The sequence below is a fragment of the Populus trichocarpa genome, chromosome 4 (genome assembly GCF_000002775.5).
Source record: "Populus trichocarpa isolate Nisqually-1 chromosome 4, P.trichocarpa_v4.1, whole genome shotgun sequence".
In the NCBI taxonomy this organism is placed as follows: Eukaryota; Viridiplantae; Streptophyta; class Magnoliopsida; order Malpighiales; family Salicaceae; genus Populus; species Populus trichocarpa.
The window spans coordinates 21,914,420-21,937,556 of NC_037288.2; the positions used below are offsets into that span (position 1 = coordinate 21,914,420).

Genomic DNA, 23,137 nt, shown 5'->3' on the forward strand with positions numbered 1-23,137 from the left:
CTGAGTTGACATCGATATTTTATAAAATCTTTTTTTACATTCATTTTATTTTTCAATTTCATCATTTGGCATTAAGTTTGTTGAAAATTAGGATTCGTGATTTTCTTTAATTTTTTTTATATGGAGGTATCCTGATCTCATAATCTAAGTCTTTGATTTGACGAGTTGACCTGAGTTGACTCAAGTCTTTTTTTTTTTTTTATCTTTTTTTAAGTTTATTTTTCTTTTCAGTTTCTTCTTTCAAAGGAAAAAAAAAAGGTAATGACACCATTTGGTGATAGTATACAAATTAACTAAGTCTTGTTTTTTTTTTTTTCCTATGAAGATGTTAAACTCAATTGATAAGTTGGCTAAATTATATGTGAACGAAGTAATAAGATTGTATGGGATACCTATGTCAATTGTTTTAGATCATGATCCCAGGTTCACATCTCGTTTATAGCCAAATATACAAAATACCTTAGAAACGATATTAAACTTCAGCACTGTTTTTCACCTAAATGGATGGACAATTTGAAAGAACAATCCGAACCTTTAAGGATTTATCGAGAGCATATGTTTTAGAGTTTGAAAAAAATTGAGAGGACCATTTGCCACTTGTAAAGTTCACCTACAATAGCAGTTATCAAACTACAATGGAAATGACTCCTTATGAAGCTTTGTGTGGTCAATGGTGTCGAATACCTATATGTTGGGAAGAGGTAGGTGACAAGATGATAATGGGTTCTGAAATGGTGAAAATTGCATTTGAGAAAGTGAGGATCATAAAAGATAGAATGAAGGCAGCCTAAAATAGATAGAAGATTATGCAAAAATTAGAAGAAGACCTCTTGAGTTTAATATTGAGGATAAAGTGTTTTTAAAGGTCGCTCCCTAAAAACACATTATATTTTGGCATGAAAGAAAAATTAGCACAAATATACATCAAATCTTAAGCTAAGGGTATTTTCTGAATATTAAAATATTAACTCACAGATGAAATGGGTTAAATTAAATTAAAGATATAGAGTTTAAGAAACAAAATACTACATAGCTAAAGAGTTAGAAAAGAGAAAAGATGGGAGGGGGGGCTAAGCTAAGGGTCAACGTGTATTCTAGAAAAAAAAAAAATAACTAACCTAAAAATATGATAATAAAAACTTTAAAATTAACCGACGGTCTAATCACCTTCTACAAATTCCTAACAACTTGGAGAAAAAATAAAAAGGCATTGGACTTTGGTTTGTTTTTCTCCCTGATAATGCAATATCCAACAAACCTTAAGCTAACAAGACACCTAATGATGAAATTTAAGTCAATCAAGTAGAAAATAAGAAGTAACTTCATTCATAAGGTGCAGTACAAATAATTCAAATTAACACCCCATTCAAACAACAATAACAATCCTACTAAGAACACCAACAAAGAAGAAAAGTTTAAATATAACTTAGGCACCCTCAAACTTCCTTCCCTGAGCTTGAAAGGGCATACTAAAGCCAACAACAGAACAACTCTCGTAGGCTGAGCTGGACCACAAATAACTCTGGAAGCTGATGAAAAGAACAAATGAGGAGAAAGTCAGCATGAGCCAAATTATTCCCAGCCATGCGAAGCCAATTACAATAAACAGACCAAAAGAAGACATAAGGAAATAAAAGTCAGTCTGCAATCCCAGGTAAAAAAGCAAGGACTGCTCAACCAACAGCACCAACAAAGGAAGAAATGTTAAAATTAAACTTAGACACCCTCAAGCCTGTTTCACTGACCTTGAAAGGACAGTCCAAAGCCAACAAGCAGCACAGGTCCCGTAGGCTGAGGTGGACAATAAACAACACTGCAACCTGATGAATAGAAAAAAAAAAGAAAATCAGCAGGAGCCAAATAATTTCAAGCCTTGCGAAGCCAATAGCAATAAACCAAACAAAACAAGACAGAAGGAAATAAAGGGTAAAAAACGATAGGCTGCTCGACAAACATTCTGAGAAAAAAGCTTATAAACGAAAAGCAAGAATATATTTTAATTAACCTAACCTTTCTTTTAAACTTTAGACACAGAAAGCACCCAAAGCCAAAAACTCTAAAACAGGACATAAGCCCTTATATATTGGTGACAAAGACGCAACTAGTATGGATGCTATGCCAAGATAAAAAAAATAAAAAATAAACAAAGCAAGACACTCTCAAACTGATTGAACAGGAACAGTCGAGTCCTGACATGCCAGAAAAGATTAATGTTAACTAAAGAAAAACTCTTCCCCCCGTAAAGGACAACACCAGAAGCATATAGGCCTTAACGTGTATTTAATGGGTGTCTATTCACACAACTCAAAAACATCTAAATTCTCACCTTTTCTTGTCACAGTATAATGCCTCATTGACAACGCAGCAGCCAAGAGAATGGTTTTCAGGATTTTAGGCAGCAGCTACCCAACACACGCGTGCCATGATTTAAGGATGAAAGTTATAGGCAGCATGAAACTCTACTAACAAAAGCTTGGAGACAACTGCAATTCCTGTGACAGAAACAATGGCAGCCTAAACAATATTAAGCAGCTAAACCACAAGTTTAAGAAAAAACAAACTGTGTTCCAAGCCCAACCAAACACATCAGAAGCTCTACCGATCAATATGTTCCCTAGCCCCAGCCCCAAAAAACCTGAGTGATCCAACAACCCAGATAAAAAGCAATTAAAAACAACCGAAAAAGGCAATCCCACAGCTCAGCAAAACAGAGCTTTGAAGGCCTGGAGAGTCCCTACAACCCAAAAAGGCAATCCCACAGCTCAGCAAAACAGAGCTTTGTAGGCCTGGAGAGTCCCTACAACCCAAAAAGGAAGTCACTGTTGTGGTGAACAGGAAATTGTCTCTACATCTCGCCTTGATTCTCCAAGGCCCTATAGTTTTTTTTTTTTTTTTAATGTAATTTCGTAAAGGCTTAGCTTTCATCATTACGCAGCCGAAAAGATTATTCTCCACCACTCCGAAAGCAAAAATCATATTTTCATAAACATTTCAGGTACAACTTTAGAAGCAGACCTGGTCAAGGCACTGCACAGATGATAAAACTACAAGCATAAAATACATCAAAAATTCAAACCGCATGAGAAACTACAAGATAAAAAACGAGCTTATACATAGATGATGCATTCAACTATTTACACCCGCAAATTCTGCAGCCAAAAAGTTAGCAACGCCCTGAGTTCTCATGAAAATAGTGTTCCAAAAAAGACAAAAAAAGGAACTATATACTACGGAAATGAAACTAAACGATATAAAGTACATAGATAAAACCACATGTCAATCATCATCTGATAAACAGACCTCACTTGCTGGGTTTGTCAGCACACTATTCACACTATGTAGCATGCTAAGCTCTGGCTGGGTCAACTGGTTTGGGTTTGAAATCAAATTTGTTACTGGAGGAAAACTGCAGGGTTGAGTTGCATTTGTACTTGTTTGATAACCTCCATCCATTAACGAATCAAGTCCAGAGAGATATGTGCTAGAAGGCGAGACCCCCATGCTTTCACAACAATTTGTCGTCGTCTGAGGACCAGATTGTTGCACAGATGCTGGAGCTCGTGAAGGAATCTCAGAAAGCGTGGGAGAAGTTGAAGGTACTTGTTGACTTTGCATCCCATGTAGAAAGGAAGAAAGACCAGTTGTTGATATGGATGCTGAAGGTCTAAAAGGTTGCAGGTGTGGGGCAGGAGCTCGAATCCCACTACCAAGTTGGAGATTGTTAGTGATAGGAGAGATGGAACCAATATGTGGTGGTCTGGTAGGGGTGCCTGATAAAAGTGATGAGCAACGAACAACCTCTAGAGGTGGGGAGGGAGGGGAAAGTGAGGGACTTGTTTGATGACCATCTGCAGAAACACCAGATGAAGCAACAATAGGAGGCCTCTGAGCAGTGGGTTGAGATTGCCGAAGTAGCTGCTGCACAGCACTAGAGGTGATCTCTGCCAGGAAAGATAAGGTCAGGAGTTCACCAGCGATGACATAGTATACAAGCAAATATTGAAGGCAAACATTCAAGCAACCGACAACTAAGTTTAGGTTCCCATCAATCAAGGATTAAATGCATTCCTAGTTATGTTTTCATGACTCATCTTTTTCTTCAATTCCATATTTTCAATATAAGGAATAATACCCACCTTGCTGCTTGCCAAGGGTGCTAGATGCCCTACTATCCATGCACTTGGTCTTGAAAGCCTCAGCCAATATCTTGTTCATAAGAACTTTGTTTTGATTGTCATTCATCTCTTTCTTCTTACACTGGAAATCAGATTCTATCTCCTGAAGTTTAATATCATGTTTTTTATGAATTTGAGCTACAACCTCCACTATCTCCTTCTCGCAATCAGATTTCAACTGCAGCTTCTGCAAAATAGAAAATGATTTTTCATATAAAAGCAAAAACCCAAGGCATGTTTTGAGCACCGAAATACAACTAAGAGAAAAGGAAACAAACTGTATCTTCATGGATCTTGATGATTTCTTCAGTTTCTTTGCTTAATCTATCCAACTCATTTTGAAGTGGATCTTGAGACATAGATACAGGCATTCGCACAGCAAGTGCAGTTCCAGGACGATTACTAATTCCAGGGGTAACAGGTGCAGCCCTCATGTTTGAAATATGCATCCCTGATCCACCAACAGCTATCGAGTCAATAGGTGAAAGTTGTGCAAATGAAGTTGCAGGCTGTGAACCACTAGGAGTAGGAGAGCCAGTTGATAGTAACAATTCCAGCAGATGCTCAGTGACAGATGCATCATTAGGAGATTGGCCAGAAGCTACAACAAGAGGTTGGGATGCTGAGGCATCAACTTGTTGAAAAGCAATCTGGTTATCACAAACTTGTGCAACTCCATCTTGCAGTCTAGAGGATTCCGCTGATTGACTAGTATCTGAGGCTACAGCATGTATGCTGTCAATCTCTCGCTGAGTGCGGCTACCCTCCAATTCTGCACTAGTAGCGGTTTCAAACCCTCCTGATGGAAGCACTCCAGCCAGCTGATCAACTCCAGTACCGATAGAAAAGGCTGTAACATAAACACCAGTGTTCTCTCCACCATTACTAGCACTCCCTTCTACAGGAGTTCCATGAACTCCTGATGGAACCTCCTCATCCTGCAGGCCAACTTCATTGGTTTGGGGCACTCCTAAAAGAACCTCTCCATTTTGCTGGTTGACTGCAATAATATTATCAGATTGAGAATCTTGATTAAGCATAGACACCAATCCATTCTGCTGATCTTCTTCAGTGGCATTATCAGATACCATAGCCGATATTCCATCTTTCTCCATAACTCTGTTACCATGCTCAGCTTCCAAAGAAGCGGTTTCAGGCACTTCCAACAGAACTTCTCTGCCATCCATGCATGAAGTTGTTCTGACAGTACATCCTTCAGATGGTGAAGGATTTGCAGAAGCAGCATTCTCCAGGCCACCAGTGGAACTGACAATCTCAGTCACTCCCAAGGGAAATTCACTATCAGGCACCATTAATGCATCTCTATTACGACTTTCAGATGATGATTTATGAATGGTATTCTCTGGGCCATCACTAGAGCTGATAGCCTCAAGGACTCTCACTGCAACCTGTGTAACAGGAATTTGTCCTTCACCTGAAGATGCATTCAAATAGACAATATTCTCTGAAATATTCCTCACACTTGCAGTCTGGGGCATTTCCAAAGGAACCTCTCTGTCTAGCATGCTGGAACTAGCCCCATCAAACATTGGTTCAGATGCAGACAATACCCCAGAAAATACATCCTCATTCAAACTCACAGTTTCAAGAGCTTCCAATAGAACCTCTCCATCTGGCATGCTTTGGGCTCGTTCAGAAGTCTGTTCTTTGGAACAAGAATTCAAAGTTGCAGCGTTTTGTTGATCATATCCAGACTCATCTGCAAGTGGTTTATTTAGTAATCCAGACAATTTCACTCCAATCCAATGAGCCTTCCTCTCTTGCAACTTGTTCCTTGTAGCCAGTTGAAATTCCAAAACATTATTAAGGCGTATCTCCATCTTCCGTTTAAGCTCTCTGAACTCTTTTGCAAATACATTATCCAGTACCTTGAGTTTATCTGTTCTCATTGAACTATTACTGTGTAAATGAATAACAGCTGCCTCTGTTCTCTGCATAAGCTCAAGTTCTGCCTTTTCTTCCTCGTACTTTTTTTTGAACTCTTCCCTTTCTTCTCGTTGCCTCTGCAATAGCTTGTTCATCTGTTCATCACATTTCTCTCCAATGTTTTCTGAGTAATCTTTCTGTGTCAATCCTAGATGGGAAAGGGCCTGATCAATGAAGAATTCTTGACTAGGTCTCAGGTTTTCAACCTCTATTCTAACCTTTTGCATGTTAGATGGTGTTGACAGTGAAGGTCTTCCATTTGACTGATTTGTACTGAGATCTTTAGTTGAAAATTCTGCAGCTTTTGGAGAGCCAGCCAACTTAAAATTTCCTGTATGATAAAGAAATACTTTCTTCAGATATCGCAACTTTGAATAAACAAAATCTGCCTCATCCTTCGTGCAGCAAAAGTTCAAATGCTGTTTTGCCAGTGCAAGTGATTCTTTGCGATCAAGTTTGTACTTAATCATGGAAGCTGCAGTCCAACACTGCAATTTGAACAGCACAAAGTACAGTAGGCTGTTAGCAGAAGCACCAAATATAGAAATGCTCAGGCACAAAATATGTACGAATGAAAAGGCAGAGGCACCAGAAAGGGAGGCAGTGCAGAAACATGGAGAGAGAGAGACCACTGGATTCAAGAATGTCAGAATCGAATTTCTTAAATCCAATTAGTAGGAAAAACAAAAAGAAAACAATTCATCAACTATGTTCTTTCCTTCTCATGGAAAAAGTCCTACCAGTAGAATTTCAGTTTAACGTGTTTTAATTTTGTTCAAGGCCCTTTCAAAATGGAAAAGAATAATTTATCAGCTGCATATTTTTCACTGACATTATTTTCATCTCTTTCCTGAAGGAAAAGATAGGAATTAAGAAACAAGACTGTACTTCCAAGTGCATTTTGAATTTCACATTTCTAATTGTCTTATTTCATGTTCATAATTCCTTTTATCTACGTCTTCCTGGTAATCTTAAATAGAGGATGAAGAAGAATACAGAAGATTTTTTTATCTCCAAAATAATCAGATATGATAACTTCAATCCTTAATTCAGATCAAAAGCCCACACTATAATCCTTCACAAGTCATGGGCTTACACCTAAAACAATCACCATATTCACAAAGAGAATGAAAAGTGCATTCAGCAAAAGGCATACTAGCACATCAGGTTGGTTATTTAAAGATACAATTCCTTTCTGTTTCCTCAATATACGGATTAATATTTTAGGCTGCAAATCTTGTATCTGTTGCGACCCCTCCTCCTTGTAGTTCCTATGTACTACTGTTTTAGATCCAAGATGTCAATCTGACCCCAACAGAGGAAACAAAGCTTCAGCCCTGCTTGTTGACTTTTGAAACTCGGTTGATGTACACTTGTAAAGACAGCCATGGAAAATAAAGGAATGAACTGATTTGGCAAAGGCAGATAATTTAGAGATCTGTCAAATTCAAAACCAACTGTGAAGATATAAAAGTTATTGCAAATGGAATGAACATTTTAAAAACCTCCTCAACAAGACAGGCATGTTAAATATCTATTATCCAAATTGATAAAGACATGGTAAGGCACAGTTTTTTAGTGGTGAATAACTGGTTAATCAGAGGGGAGGAATTTGCATCACAAGTAAATAAGTGATCAAACAGCAGGGAAATATCAGGAAAAAAGGGCTCTAACCAAGGATATCAAAAATGCTTGCAATATGCTAGCTGGCTCTCTACTGACATGGTGATTATTCAGTACATATTCCAGAAATTGGTCAACCATGACCTTGACATCCTCCTGAAACAAAAGTGAAACATATCAACATAATGACATTATAAAAGAAAGACCACAGCATAAGCTTGAGATCAATGACCCAGAAACTTCCAATAAATTCGTAAGTCGAGAGTAGCAGAAAGCATACAAATATATCCTTAAAGAAAAGGAACCCATCAAAAGCAGTGATTACTTGAAAGACAGAAATTTAATTTTCCCAGAAGTAAAGTGAGGGTAGAATTTGGTTGGTTGAATTCTGGTATGCAAACTAAAGCCAGAGAGGGTTTTCTTTTATTCTTTCAAGCTTTCCTTTTTGCTTCTCAGCAATCAAAAAGAGGAAGCAATGTTACAACATGGCCCGTGAGATTTGCCTCTCACTACCTGTAGGGAAACTTGAGGAGACAGGGCAAAGGTACCTGATCAATGTTATCAGAATTCTTAGATACATAAACTATAGAAAAAAAAATCCATCTTCAAGGGAGGACAAGAGAGAAAATTTGTGAAACCATTGAGACAGAAACCAATTTCAAGAACAATATTTTTGGAGATTACTCAATTTCAAATAGGAATTCAATGAAATTATAGTGTCCAACAACAATGCTCTCCAGGTTTTGGAAATACAACAATGCTCTCCAGGTTTTGGAAATTCATATTATCCTATTATGACCTCAAACACTTGTTCGATATATTGACAGTTGTAAGGATCATTGCAAGGTTGATGCTTGCATGAACAAAAAGAAGTTAGTTTACAGGATTTTTTTCTTCTTCATTTGTATGCTTAAAATCAATTCTGAAACCAACTCAAAGTATTAAGAATAGAGTGGATAGGCAGACCCAATATACCATATCAAAGACCCTGCTGCAAAATTCATTAACATGTGCTACGTAAAGTAACTTCTTCAGAGGGATGAGATACATACTGGGAGTTGTAAAATTTCACTAAGTTTTTCTATCTCTGGCTTCAAAACGAGATGGAGACTCTTCCGAGAATAATGTAAATTCATTCTTTCATTATAATCAACCGTATTAGCTTTTGGTAGAAGTGATAATTTATTATTCAAATGGGTGAAGTTGGAAACATGATTTGCATCAGTTGTAGTAAGACAACCAGTTGAACTTGGCATGAATTGAGACATGCTACACACTGGAGCTCCAGAAGTTCCTGCATGAACAGGAGACACTGTGAAAGTTGATTCAAGTAATTCAGCAATCCTCGCATTGTTAGGGCGGCAATACTCTAACAAGAGAACCAACCACCTGTGTATACAGGATAAGGAACAACACAAGGTGAATCAACAATGCAATTATCCATTTACCTATTGGAGCAGCTTTTAGAGATGGTGAATTGGAGTTATCAATGGCCACTTTCTTGCGCTTCTTTACAACTTCATCAGCCTCGACTTCAGGGTTCTTCTGTGTGTCATCAAAATATTGAACCCTTTTTCTGTTCCTCTGAAACAAACCAGAACTATATTTCCACTGTGGCTGTTTTCCCTTAAGTAACCTTTCCCAAAATACATGAGGCAGCTCTTCATCCAACAATTGAATTTTTGGCTCACCATGCAATGGAAGATTAGTAGTATAACTTCCTTGATTTTGTTTAACATTCAAAATTATAGAGTTAATTAGATTCTTGTCTTTTCCCTTCTGAGTTACTATGGTTAAGAACTCCTGTATAACATCTTTCATATGTGACTGCTCAGACAACAATGTTCCACTGGAGGCAGGGTCATTGCCACAATTAAACTCTGACAATTTGTCAAACAGATATGAAACCCCCCACATCAGAAGCATGTGACTAGCACCCTGGTTTATCCTCTGTAAATTTCTATCAAGTGTCTTATCTTGCCTTGCAACAATTAAAACTTTTTCTTCCACAGTACAAGAAGAGTATAGACGAAATATATTTATCTGTTCAGACTCTGAATAAAGCGTTATTTTTTGCAGGTTCCTTATATCAGTATTTGGCTTCCAATCGCTGGCAAATATGATAACAGTATCCACAGATGAAAGTTTTATGCTGGGACTACAAGCACGGGTTTCTAATAAGAACACAAACCTCCCTTCCTGAAGATTGTTGAAGTTTTTCAAAGCAGCTTGCTTCCTTGAAGGGAGTACATGCCCATCAACACGTTCATAACAACCCTTGCCAAATCTTTGACGTATAAAGTCATCTAAAATATCTCCAACATTATCCTTTCCAGAACCTCCACTAGACTGTAAATCAAAACTAATGAGTTATGTAAGAAAAATATGCACAGAATAATTTGACTAAGAACAAAAATATATCAGGCAAGAACAAACATCGAAAAGAGAGGAATAGTAAAACAAATAACAGGCTGTTCACAAAGGTAAGCAAGATCACTAATCATAGGAATCTTTCCAGATATCATAATGATCATGTGCAAGGACTTGAAATCATTCTCAATATCCAAAAATTGAGCAACCATTTCATATTAAATTAAGATCAGTGAAAATGGAGCCCTTTTGATATGACTTTTTTGTTTAAACTATACTTGATAGTTTAGATAGAGGAATCAGTGAAAAATGGTCTTTACAGGAGATTCAGCGCATGCATTAGATTTGCATCCTGATTCTTTATGTCGAGGAATTCAATGTTTACCTCATATTGCAAGGCTCAACAATGCTTGACTCAGGCAGGCTTATTCAAATCTTCCAAGGGATGATCATCGAAAAACTAATTTAGATTTGCATCATAGCTCAGCAAGAGTAATGAATATAGATTTATGATCTGCTATTAAAACACAACAAATGATCTATTACATGATATTTTGAACCATCTATTCTATCCATTCAAATGTTGAAAACTTTACAGTAGACACGGTTTACAAGCATGCATTGAGGATATTGCATGTATATTCATGAGAATCTATGATATTTATAGATAATTAAAAAAATTAAGAAAGGACTTCATTAAACATAAATCTGAAAATATTACTCATAAAGCTTCTAATACATTAATTCCAAAATAAATTAAAAAGTTGAACAAATTAAATTAAGATTACATGACCCATGAGTCATGACTAATAAAAGGATACGGACAAAAACTTGAAGCTCAATTTAACATTAATTTGAAAAAACTAATCACAAAAACTTATTAAAAATCCTGTACAGAATAAATAAATAATTTCTCAAACTCAGGATTAGGCATGCACCAATCTAACAGATTACAACTACAGAATATGCAACATAATCTTGCTAATTCTAAGTTTCTTAAAAAATATTGGGGGAAAAATGTAAAGATGTTGAGATTTATTACCTTCATCTTCAAATAAACAGTTGGTTCTTATTAGTAGAAGCAAAATTTGAAGATTGAAGCTTGATCTAGTTGAAAATACTTAAAAGAAATGAGTGTGTGTGTGTGGAAATGTGAATGGTTGAAGATGATTGTCAGTCACCAAAAGAAAAAAATTGGACAAAAAACTAGGTTTTTATAGCATAACAGCTGATATCATTATGTAACACAGCAAAAGAGTTGTAATGGAGTGAAATGAAAAATAAGCGGAGCTGGCCAAAAAACCACTTGTGAAAACCGTAACAGTTTTTCATGACATTTAGAATTTATTTGGTTAGTGTCATAGAACAAAAAAGATAGAAACAGAAGGGACAAAAAAATATTGGTTGGAGGAACAAAGATAGACATATAATAAATGTCTCTATGATAATTTTGGAGTGAATTTATGTCCTTTTAAAACTGGAGGTACATGGAAAAATGCCCCCTCTCCACTGTTCTCTCCATTGTCTTCATCATAACCAAATGCTACCTTAGAGATGACAATTTAACCCAAACCTGATAAATAAAAACTTGAACTGATCCGAGTGGGTGGGCTTGTTTTGGATAGTTTTTTTTAGTCAATAGGTAATGAATAAGATATGAATATTGTCAAACCCAACCCGAAACCTAATCCAAGTCCGATCCAAAATATATACATTAATATTATGTAGAACATTAATAGTTTTTTTAATCTAAAATAATATGTAAGTATACCCGATATTAACATTATACAAGTATATATGTATGACATTTATAATTTCATCTTTTGAGTACTATATATCTAATAAATAGCACTCGAAACAAGATGAATAGGAGGATATAGATATCTAAATTTCTTACTTGATGAGTAATATGCATTATATAGAAATAGAATAAACCCGATCCATGGATACCAATGATATTCTGTTTTGAAAGACCAGTTCATGTAATTTCCATAAAGCAATCAGCATGGTTATTTGCATACTCTCTCTCAAAGAAATTATGGAACATAATGAGAAACTGAAAGCCCGTTTCTTGGAGGAAAGTCAATGTAAGAACCTTGTCTGGTACTCCAATACAGAAAATAACACTGTCCCAAACCAATGGACATAAATATTCAAAGCAATCATAATAGCAACTAACAATGATTTTGAGCGTGTATAATTGAGACTTTAAAGAAAAAACTTGTGCAAAAAAAGATATTTTGCAAACAAAAATGATATCAGATCATGAATCATGTACCTGAAAAAGAACTAGCACTCTTAATCCCCTCTCTTTTATGTTGAAAAGCATTGCATCCAGGAGTTGTAGCTTGCCACTAGCTTTTATTCCAATATCTAAAATGTCAGCTTCTTTACTGTCTTTTGTTAATGAAATTTGTAGCGATGGATCCATGATGTAGGGATGATCACAGCACTGTCCACAATTACCATGCATACATCACTTGCTATTGGAAAAGCACAAGTACAACATCTACCTTATATCTCATTAGCAACTGATAAACATATCAAAATTCTAACAGATACAAAAATCCTATTGATCCAATCAATGAGCAACAAATCTCCATGATTAAAGATATTGTCAGAGTCCCAATCCACAAGTTTACCCAAAAATATTTATTAATCATGGTTTCTGATAATTCCAAATGAAGAAACTGGATATACCAGGTTATGATTATGAATTTTAATGCCAAGGCCTAAACAGATGTAAAACAAAATCATATGAATGAATGCAGTCGGAGGTGAAACAAAATAATAGATTTCACATTGTTAAGAGTCAAAAAATCACCAAATGAAGTTGATATAAAAGGCATATCGGTCCTACCTTTCGAGCAGAAATAAGAATATCATGTAGGGAACCAGCAAGATCATTCTTTGAGGATGAGCAAAGTAATAAGGAGTTCAAAAGTAGAATGGCACAATACTGCTCAAGCTGCATGATGGATAACTGTACAGGAACCCAGTACTCTTTAAGCCTTGAGGAATCTGGTTTGCAACCATTTGCAATGTATTGTGACAGCCTTTCCTTAAAAATGCCAGTCTTATGGCTGGAATCAATCACCAAGCATTCACTACCATCCGGATCACTCTGCTGAACAAGCAGAGACAGCAAGTGCTCAGTGATGCCATCCTGCAAATCCAGTGCATGAATGACTGTGAAAGCAAGAATAAAGCATATGGGGAACAAAAGGAGGAAAACAAATGCACCCACCTTAAGCTGACCATTTACAAGGAGAAGCCGCATAGCAGTGCTTAGCAGCTTAATTTGTTTAAAATGTGAATAAATTCTGGAGCGTTGGCACTCATCAACTATTATGGCTTCCCATTTCATTGATTCAAGCATATTTAGATCCTGCAGATCCATATAGAGGTCAATATAAATGCCACAGCAAATCAACAAATAAGAATCTGCATATGTGGCAATAGTTTTTTCATAAGCAAGTAGAGTAGCATAGAACTCTCTTTCCTGTTTTCTTTTCTTTCTCTATCACAACAGATTCCATGAATAAATCATCTTGCATGTCAAACTATAGAAGCAGCATGCACTATGATAATCAAATCCACGCAAATCAGTTGGTTATTTTATCCCAAGGACGACTTAATAAGCAATCAAAATCAACATGAGAACTGATATCCCACATAATCATGCATTCTGACCTCGATAATAACTTCTGGTGAGGTTATAAGTATTTGAAACATAATGCAACCTCCTTCACTGTAAAACTCCAACGTCCTAATACTTTTCCGTATGTCTTTGTTTCCATGATAAACCACAGCATATAGAGATGGCGCCAAACGAAATAGCCCTTCTTCCCATGAATGAAGTGCAGCAGAAGTCGTGATGATAAGAAATGGCCAAGTGGCATTGGATGATATTGACAAAATAAAATAAATCACCTTTGCAATTTGTTCCTGCAAAAAACACATCACAGCCATTTACATTAATTCCTAAGACAGATCTTGAACAACTATTATGTTAGTTAAACCACGAACAAAAGTTAATCAACAACCTAATGATCATCCAGACCTTGTATGATAGAGTGTGGAACCACAATAGCATGGCAAAATTGAATGGTGCCAATAAAAGGGGTTAGGTGCAAATCATAAAGAAAAGAAACTTCTAACATGCTAAATCTTTGAGTTACAGACAAAGGAATATGACAAAGTTCATTTATATAAAAACATACATAGTATAGACAACAATATCATTAGACTGCATTTTCAAAATGTCTTTTAACTAACAGTTGATCATTTGATCACCATCAAGGTTGCACCATCCATTCATTGGTCCGTTACAGATATGAAGTAAAAGATTCACTGGCAAGCCTAGAACAAAGAGTAACTGATCACACACCTGATCATCAATAAGAACAACATTCTCTCCCCTGTGCCAGCACTCTAAAAGATAGTTGACAAAGTCCAGATGATTATTATCAAACTCAGGTGAACCTCCAGCTGACAACTGCAACAATTTAACCAATGAAACCTTTTTCATCTCAAGTTTCTGCTGGCAACAAATTTCAAACCAACATGACAGGATTTATAGACATAAGAGAATTAACAGCGCATGCCATGAACTAAAGATTTATCAGAACAGAAAATTATTTTCCAACGTCTCTTTCACAGGTTCACCTACAACGGAATTTCCTAACATTTTTTTCTCAGAATCTTTCAAAATGCACTCTTCAATCAATTCCTCTACCTCCCTCTGACTGCAGTCACCACCCCCATCAACGTTCTCAGAAGCACTAGCTCTGAGATTGCTGCAATATCCTTGAGATGACTTAGCCTTCTTGTTCTTCGTCTCCTCACAAAAACCTAGCAAGTCCAGCAGAAAAGTATAAGAATGATTAAAGAAATAACTTGATTGACGCTGGATTGAAAGAATAAAAGCCTGCTTGCACTGTTCATGACATCATTAAATGCTGCAGATTTTGCAATACATTTACTAGTCATGAAAAAGGATTTGAAACAACTTATGAATGGAAAGTAAGATAGAATGAAGAAAAATTACTAGGCTACCTTCCAGATTAGCTTTCTTTTGTTGCTGTTTGAACAATGACCTGTAAACACGAGCATCAGTTATCTTTGTTTCAACCTGAACAGCTTTGATAATATGTTTCTCACTGTAGCCGATTTCATTAGGTTCAAGAGTCAACAGTTTCACACTCTTCTCTTTCCTGTGCTTTTTTTTCATAACTGATGAGCCCAAGCTTTTACCAGACTTCTTTGAACCAAAAGAACTGGATGATGACTGATTCTTACCCCTCTTAGACCTTCTCAAAGGACTCAACATGCTTTGCTTCTCAACTCTCCCGGATTTCCTCATGACTGCAGGAGTTGTAGGGGTCCGATTCTCAAGACGTTCAGACTTCCTAGTACTTGAAGGGCTTGGAGCCATGCTTTTCTTTGATGATGTTTCTCTGGCTGACCTTCTTAGAGCAGATGTATCAGGCGCACTACCTGAACTAGATGATGATCTGCTAACAATGTTTTTCCCTTTTTGAACCATTGGTTTCCTCATCCTTAGCTTTGCAACTAGCTTTAGTATCATTTGCCATCCTTCAAGCTGTAAACCACAGAAAATTATATAAGATTCTATTGAACCAGGCAATGCTTAATAATGATGTTTCAACGAGCAACCAAGAAAAATAAATTCGAGCATCCCTACATGGCTAAGAAGTCCTATCTTTCCTTGTGTTATTCAACCTATCAAAAATTTACTAGAATTCCAAGCAATCTTATAAAGGGCACACCTGTTCGCCGCAATATCTCGTATCACTCCAATAGGCCGGATCCTTTAAGCTGCCTCGCTCATCCTGTGCAACACATGAAGGCACGAAAATGTTACAAAACGAAAATATTATACCAACTTCTGAGAATTTCAAAACACAATATTTTTAATTAACCAAAAAAAATACAATCAAAATCAATCAAAGGCTCAGAAAATATCTAACACTGTAAATTTAAAATTTTCGCAAAGTATATGTGTGTGTGTGTGTGTGTGTGTGTTCTGCTTCAGACCCAACATCAAGAACCAAAAGGCATGTGTGTAATGCTAAAACAAAAGAGAAAACCTAACTCAACAAATCAAAAGACTTGGTGCAAATAACCACATTGCAAATCAGTACAATGCCATTCAAAATCATTAAACCATAAACCCTAATTTACTGCACGAAGGAAAAAAACAAAAGAAAAAGGGCAGTACCAAAATCTTCAGCAATCACACCAACGTTACCTAACGAAACCCTAATGCACTGAAAATATTACGTTCTTCTGAAGTTAGATTATGAAATTTAAGAGGAGGAGTATAAGAAGTAGGGATTAGTGCGATTAGAATTCCAATTTATCCGTGTGAGAATCATGAGAGTGAGATTTTTAGTGTCCTGAGAGTGAAACATATGAGTGTGTTTGGAGGCATTCACAAACGAGTTTTTTAGTTAAAAAAAACCCATTTTAGTTAAAAAAATATATACATTTTTTACTGTTTTAAAATTTAGAAAAAAACATGAACAAATACAATTTTTTTTCTTTACATGCAAACATTTTCTTAACAATGTTAAATATTAATACTTTTATACATTTTAAAATTTATCATAAATTTAATTTTTATTATAAATTTATTATAAAAAATCCCTTTTTTAAAAGTTAACAATATAATTTTTTTATTGTAGTTCTTAATTTGAATAAAATAAAATTAATATTCCAAAATTAGATTATCATAAATACAAATTATAACAAAATAATTTTTATTTTGATTTTTTATAAAATATTTGTAGTATTAATGTATTTTTTATATTTTTTGTTGAATAAATCCAGCTATAAATTCAATAAATGAACACATTTTAAATTTTTTTTCAAAAAAAACTAAAAAAGAAAAAAAATTACTGAATCCGCACTTTGATTTGATAAATTATGAGTCAAGTTAAAATTTAAATAATAGTTAATACCTATTCAAATAAAAAAAACTATATTTTAATTTTGTAATTATAGTTTAAACAATATAAAATAGAAAACTATTACTTTGAGCCAGGAATTTTTTTATTTTATATATTTTTTTATATCCATATCTTTCCTTAAATTCCTCAAATTGATGTCATAATAAAGTTTGATGTTAAAGAATAAATACTAATTTTGATATTTTAAATTTTTCATTCTTTTTTTCCTTCTACAATTTTTTTTATCTTAATATAAATACTAATTTTGATATTTTATTTCAGTTTTTTTATTATAAAATTAGTATAAAATAATATTGTAATAAAATAATTAAATAAATTCGTTCTTGTTTATGTCTGGTTATACTTGAACTCTTACCTCTTATAAAAAATATTTTTGTGATAATTTTTTATTTTTATGACCTAATAATTTCTCAAAATTTGTGAAAAGCAAAAAAAAATATTTTGTTACAAGAAAAATAGCTACGATTAAGATGATCCCTTTAGCATCGTAAGCTAAACTAGTACGACTCAAATAACTTAATCGTTCTCGACGAGAATTACAAGTTTTTTTTCTTTTTTCTTTTTTGACAAAAATGCAAATTTGATACTTGACATTTAATTTATTTTCTATTACATTACGGAACTCTTAATTTTATCTATCTTGATCATGTTTGTTTACAAAAAAATAGTTTTTTTTGGAAAGTTGTTTATTTAGAAAATGAATTCCAGAAAAGTAAATTATTTTTCGATATTTGGTAGTATTATGGAAAGTAAGTTGGAAAACACTTTCCAGTATTTGGTTATGGTGGAAAATGAGCTGGAAAATAGTTTATTAATGTTTTTTTTTCAAGTTTATTAAAATAATAAGGAACAAATCTTACAAATTAAAAAGTTGAATGAGAATAAAATTGAAAAAAATCTAATTTCATAAATTATCTCAAATAAAATAAATAATAATTAAAATAAAAGAGATCAAATCTAACAGATAAAAAAATTAAAAGATGATGAAATTAAAATAATAATAATTACAATTTCATAAATTATTTTAAATAAAATAAGTAACAATAAAAAGAATGAGGACCAAATTTGATAGATAAAAAAATTTCAATTTAAAAAATTATAAGATAAAAACAAATAACAATTATAAAAATTAATATTAAAATCAAATTTTAAGGGATGAATTTGAAAAAAAAAATTCAAACAAAATATATAGTAATCAACAGTTTGAGGATCAAATTTGACATAATCAGCAAATAATATGATATTTTTAAATTTTTCACAACTTCTAAAAAGTATTTTTCACCCAAAATAAAAAAAAAATACTTTTCTGAAAATCAAGCTAAATTTTTTTGACAGAAAAGTGTTTTCTATTAATTAAAAAATATTTTCTATTAATCAATTTTTTTAATAATAAATAAATACAGAAAATTTTTAAAAATAGAAAACCTTTCTCAAAGCATCCTCTCTTTGATTTTTTTTTTTTTTTATTCCCCTAACATGATGGTACCGCGTGAATTACATAAATTAAGTGGTGACATGTCTATTAACCTAACCTTTAATTAAAGTTCTATTTGACTACCGTATCTTCAATTTTATCTATTTAGCTTTTACAGGTGGCCCAAGAATGTTTATGTGATACTAGTGTTTTTAAATAAACAAAAAAAAAATAGTCAAGGTTATTTTATGTGATTATATTTAATAAATTTAATAATTGATAAAAAAAATTAACAAAATCATATAAATAAATAAAAAATCTAAATCAAATTAGATTAACTTACAAAACTTATAATCCAGCATATAAGATCAGATAACATCGTAAAAAAGAAAGAGAAAAAATAATAAAGTCTAATACCTAATAAATCTAATATTAAAAGATAAAATTAAAAAATAAATAAATTTTTAATGGATAAAAAAATAAAAATACCAAACATTATTATAATGAATAATGTTTGTGGTTATAGTAATTAAGTTATATCTGAATAAGCATAATTTCTAAAATAATTTAGAATAAAATTAAAAAAGAATTGAGTTGTTGAATAATAAAAAAACTAACAAGAAAAAAATAAAAAATATTATTCTAATAAATAATATTTTATGGATGTGATTATAGCAATTTAGCCGCACGTTTTTAATGTTTTGTTAATTTTAATTGTTATAGCAGCGGTATTATCTTTCCTTCTAAAGTCATGGCAGGAGTGTTAGTTAGAAAATGACACCTAATGGTGACTTTTCTCGTAGAAGTTTCTGGGATTATATTCATATTTTCGAGGAAAAAAAACTTGTAGGGTTGACTGGTTTAACCTGCCTTCGGGTCCTCCTTCAAACACAGCTCTGTCGCCTGGTCAGCTAACAAGTAAAGAAAAGCAGGTGAGAAAGGGTACGTAGGGCGATAACTCCCTCGAACATGTGAATTTTGCAATGTTGAAAGCGAGAGCAGGAGGAGGATCATCTTTTCTTTTACATGCTTGTTAAAGATCAATGGAGAGATCGATGGTTTTTGCTCCTTAGCAATATCAGCAGACACGTTGATGATATTCATGTTTGAATTTGGTGACTTCTGATAAGTTATTTTTAGTTTCAGTTGAATTAACTTGTTAAAATAAGATCCCTAATTGTTAGGGTGTTAGTTGCAATAAATTCCTAGTTGTCAGGGTGTTAATTGCACAAAATCTTTCATTTCTGTTGCTTTGTAAAGGCTATTTAAAGCCACTTTCTTTAATCGAATGACAGACTGATTTCTCTCCAAAGCACAATACCTTACAAATTGGTATCAGAGCTTGCCCTAGCCGAAAGAAGAAAAACACAAGCAGTTGTTCTTCCTTGAGAGATCCAGACACAGAGAGAAAAGAGAGACCATTTGAGCGATCCAAACACAGAGCGAGAAGAAGAAAACACAGCAGTTGTTTTCTCTTGAGAGACCCAAACACAGAGCGAAAAGCGAGATGAGTGAAGAGAAGAGTTTTTTACAACCAGCTATCCCACGTTTCGATGGTCATTATGACCATTGGAGCATGCTCATGGAAAACCTTTTGAGGTCCAAAGGGTATTGGAGCTTGATTGAAACTGGTTACCCAGAACCAGTTATCTGAAGAACAGCACAAGCAATTGGATGATTTGATGGTGAAGGATCTCAAGGTCAAGAATTATTTGTTCCAGTCCATCGACAGAACAATCCTTGAACAAATCCTGGAGAAGCGAACCTCAAAACAGATTTGGGATTCCATGAAAAAGAAGTTTGAAGGCAGCGCAAGGGTCAAACGATCCACTCTTCAAGCTTTAAGAAGAGATTTTGAAGTTCTGGAAATGAAAGTAAGTGAAACTATTACTGAATATTTTGCTCGTGTCCTGAGTATAGCGAACAAAATGAGGAGTAATGGAGAACAAATGAAGGATACTATTATTGTGGAAAAGATCCTTAGAACTTTAATTGAAAAATTCAACTATGTAGTTGTTTCAATTGAAGAATCTAAGGATATTGACACTCTCACCATTGACGAATTGCAAAGTTCGCTCACTGTGCATGAACAAAAATTTTCAAGAAGCCATGGTGAGGAACAGGCATTCAAAGTGACAGTAGGTGATAGATATGGAAGCCGAGGACGAGGCAGAGGTGATTATAGAGGCAGAGGCAGAGGGAGAGGTCGTCAAGCTTTGAACAAAGCTACCGTTGAATGCTACAAGTGCCATCAGCTTGGGCACTTTCAATATGAGTGCCCAGCTTGGGAGAAGGAGGCCAATTATGCTCAGTTGAATGAGCACGAAGAAATGCTTTTAATGTCATTTGTTGAGATGAGCCAGGCAACTCAAGGAGATCTTTGGTTTCTAGATTCAGGCTGTTCAAATCATATGAGTGGAAACAAGGCTGCATTCTGTGAAATAGATGAGTCATTTCGGGAGACCGTGAAGTTGGGAAACAATACCAAGATGTCTGTTCTTGGGAAAGGAAGAGTGAGATTACTTCTAAATAGAAACAACTTTGTCATCACTGAGGTGTTCTATGTTCCAGAACTGAAGAACAGTCTCCTAAGTATTGGGCAATTACAAGAGCGAGGTTTTGAGATTCTGTTCAAGACAGGAAAATGTCATATATATCATCCACAGAAAGGCCTTGTGATACAGTCTGAGATGACAGCAAACCGGATGTTCTTATTGCTGGCAAATACTCAGCACACGAAGGAGAAGATTACATGTTTTCAGACAACAACTTCAGACATAGCTCATCTTTGGCACTGCAGGTATGGGCATTTAAGCCATAAAGGCTTAAAATTACTACAAGCTAAAAACATGATCCATGGTCTTCCACAACTACCTGCATCAACCGTGACATGTACTGCCTGCATTCTGGGGAAACAACACAGAAGGCCAATTTCGAGGAGAAGCACATGGAGAGCCACACAACGATTGCAGCTGATACATGCAAACATTTGTGGTCCAATTTCTCCAATCTCTAACAGCAAGAAGAGGTATTCATTGTGTTTTATTGATGATTTCAGTAGAAAAGCATGGATATATTTTTTGAGTGAGAAGTCTGCAGCTTTGAACATGTTTAAATGTTTTAAGAAACATGTTGAGAATGAAACTGGTTTGTCCATTAAATGTTTGCGTACTGATAGAGGGGGGAATTTAATGGACAAGAGTTTGATGATTTTTGCAAACAACATGGTATTAAGAGATAGTTAACTGCAGCATACACTCCACAACAAAATGGAGTCGCAGAACGGAAAAATAGAACAGTAATGAATTTAGTAAGAAGCATGCTGTCTGAAAAGAAAATCCCAAAGAATTTTTAGCCCGAGGCTGTAACTTGGGCAATATATGTATTGAATAGGAGTCCCACCTTGGCTGTAAAAGACATTACCCCACAGGAAGCATGGTGTGGAGTAAAACCTGTTGTGGAACACTTTAGAGTGTTCGGGTGTCTATCATATGCCCATATTCCTGATGCTAGAAGAACTAAGTTGACTGATAAAAGTCTTCCTTGTATTCTCTTGGGGGTTAGTGATGAATCTAAAGCATATCGACTATATGATCCTATCTCAAAAAGGATTGTAGTCAGTCGAGATGTTATTTTTGAAGAAGAAAAACAATGGGAATGGGATAAAAGTGTTGAAGAACAGGTTTTGATGAATCTGGAATGGGATGATGATGTTGTATTTGAAGATGATACTGGAAATACTGATTCTGGAGATGATGGAGATGATGCTAATACAAGTGAAGATGCTGAAAATAATGGCATGGGAGATAATGCTGATGTTAGTGATGTTGCTAATGAAGCAGACAACACTGGAAATGAGGGGTCAACAGCTGGAAATGAGGGGTCAACAGCAGCTAATGGAGCAGACAGTACTAGCAATGAGAGGTCAACAACAGAAACAAATGGCAGTGAAGGAAGAAGACCTCATCGAACCCCATCATACTTGAATGACTATGTCACTGGAGAGGCCTTCTCTGATGAGGACTTTGAAGCTAATTTGGCTCAAGTTGTATGTGCAGTGTCGCACGTCAAAAATCCGCGCGGCATCGGCTGGCGATTTTTCTTTGTTATGTTTGATTTGATTGGTTCGTTGGAGTCGCCACCTAGTAATTTATTGAAGGCTACTAGGAAACCGGATGTACTGGTCTTGTCAGAGATTCGCGGGTAAGGGACTGGTTGTGGTTAGGGAAGGTATTAGCACCCCTAACGCACCCTACCTGAGGTAAGCTGCTTCGTGACTTTGATGTATTAAAGAAGTTTTAATAATTGTCTTTTCATCGGATATTAGAAATACAACTTACATGTAAGTTAATAATTCTTCACCGTGATCCAATCAAAATATTAAATTCTTCTTTAATCTTTGCAATTTTATCTTAAATAAAAATAAAACATCCATAAAAACATATACAAACACACCCATACACTTTCACTATTATTATTCTCTTTTCTTTTCTTTTCTTTTCTTTTTTTTGTTCTTTTTGTTACATCAACACTACCAATAATACAAATTCAAAAACCACTAAACAAAAAGTACATTACACTTTGGAAATTACAAAAAAACAAACTCTAAAAAA

The 23,137-nt window shown here is 34.7% G+C and overlaps 1 protein-coding gene across 5 annotated transcripts; it reads right to left on the reverse strand.

Moving 5' to 3' along the window:
* Window positions 1-1,301: 1,301 nt before the first annotated feature.
* LOC18098215 (helicase protein MOM1-like) lies at window positions 1,302-16,562 on the reverse strand. Of its 5 annotated transcripts, XR_008058959.1 has the most exons (18): window positions 16,360-16,562; window positions 15,908-15,970; window positions 15,174-15,720; window positions 14,788-14,969; window positions 14,506-14,613; window positions 13,809-14,063; window positions 13,363-13,503; window positions 12,976-13,281; window positions 12,394-12,567; window positions 9,194-10,094; window positions 8,798-9,039; window positions 7,797-7,901; window positions 4,454-6,610; window positions 4,137-4,362; window positions 3,301-3,941; window positions 2,327-2,492; window positions 1,746-1,820; window positions 1,456-1,529 (listed from the first exon to the last, which is right to left on the reverse strand). XR_008058959.1 is itself a non-coding variant. In XM_052452005.1 (17 exons), exons 3-17 carry the CDS (start codon window positions 15,703-15,705, stop codon window positions 1,470-1,472), a joined length of 6,105 nt encoding a protein of 2,034 aa, XP_052307965.1. In that variant the 5' UTR covers window positions 15,706-15,720; window positions 15,908-15,970; window positions 16,360-16,562; the 3' UTR covers window positions 1,302-1,469. The 5 variants fall into 5 exon arrangements, 4 of the variants coding, with proteins under 4 accessions (XP_052307965.1, XP_024454700.2, XP_052307966.1 ...); XM_052452005.1 differs by lacking the exon at window positions 2,327-2,492 and having other exon boundaries at window positions 1,302-1,529; XM_024598932.2 differs by lacking the exons at window positions 1,456-1,529; window positions 2,327-2,492 and having other exon boundaries at window positions 1,556-1,820.
* Window positions 16,563-23,137: the final 6,575 nt, after the last annotated feature.

Bases quoted from the DNA above. Each gene is read 5' to 3' on its own strand.
- LOC18098215 (XM_024598932.2), bottom strand. From the start codon at position 15,705: ATGATACTAAAGCTAGTTGCAAAGCTAAGGATGAGGAAACCAATGGTT. The intron at 14,614-14,787 runs GTAGGTGAACCT...AAATTGTTGCAG, and splicing joins AAATGTTAGGAAATTCCGTT to TTGTCAGCTGGAGGTTCACC. The intron at 12,568-12,975 runs GTAGGACCGATA...AATTGTGGACAG, and splicing joins TTCTTATTTCTGCTCGAAAG to TGCTGTGATCATCCCTACAT.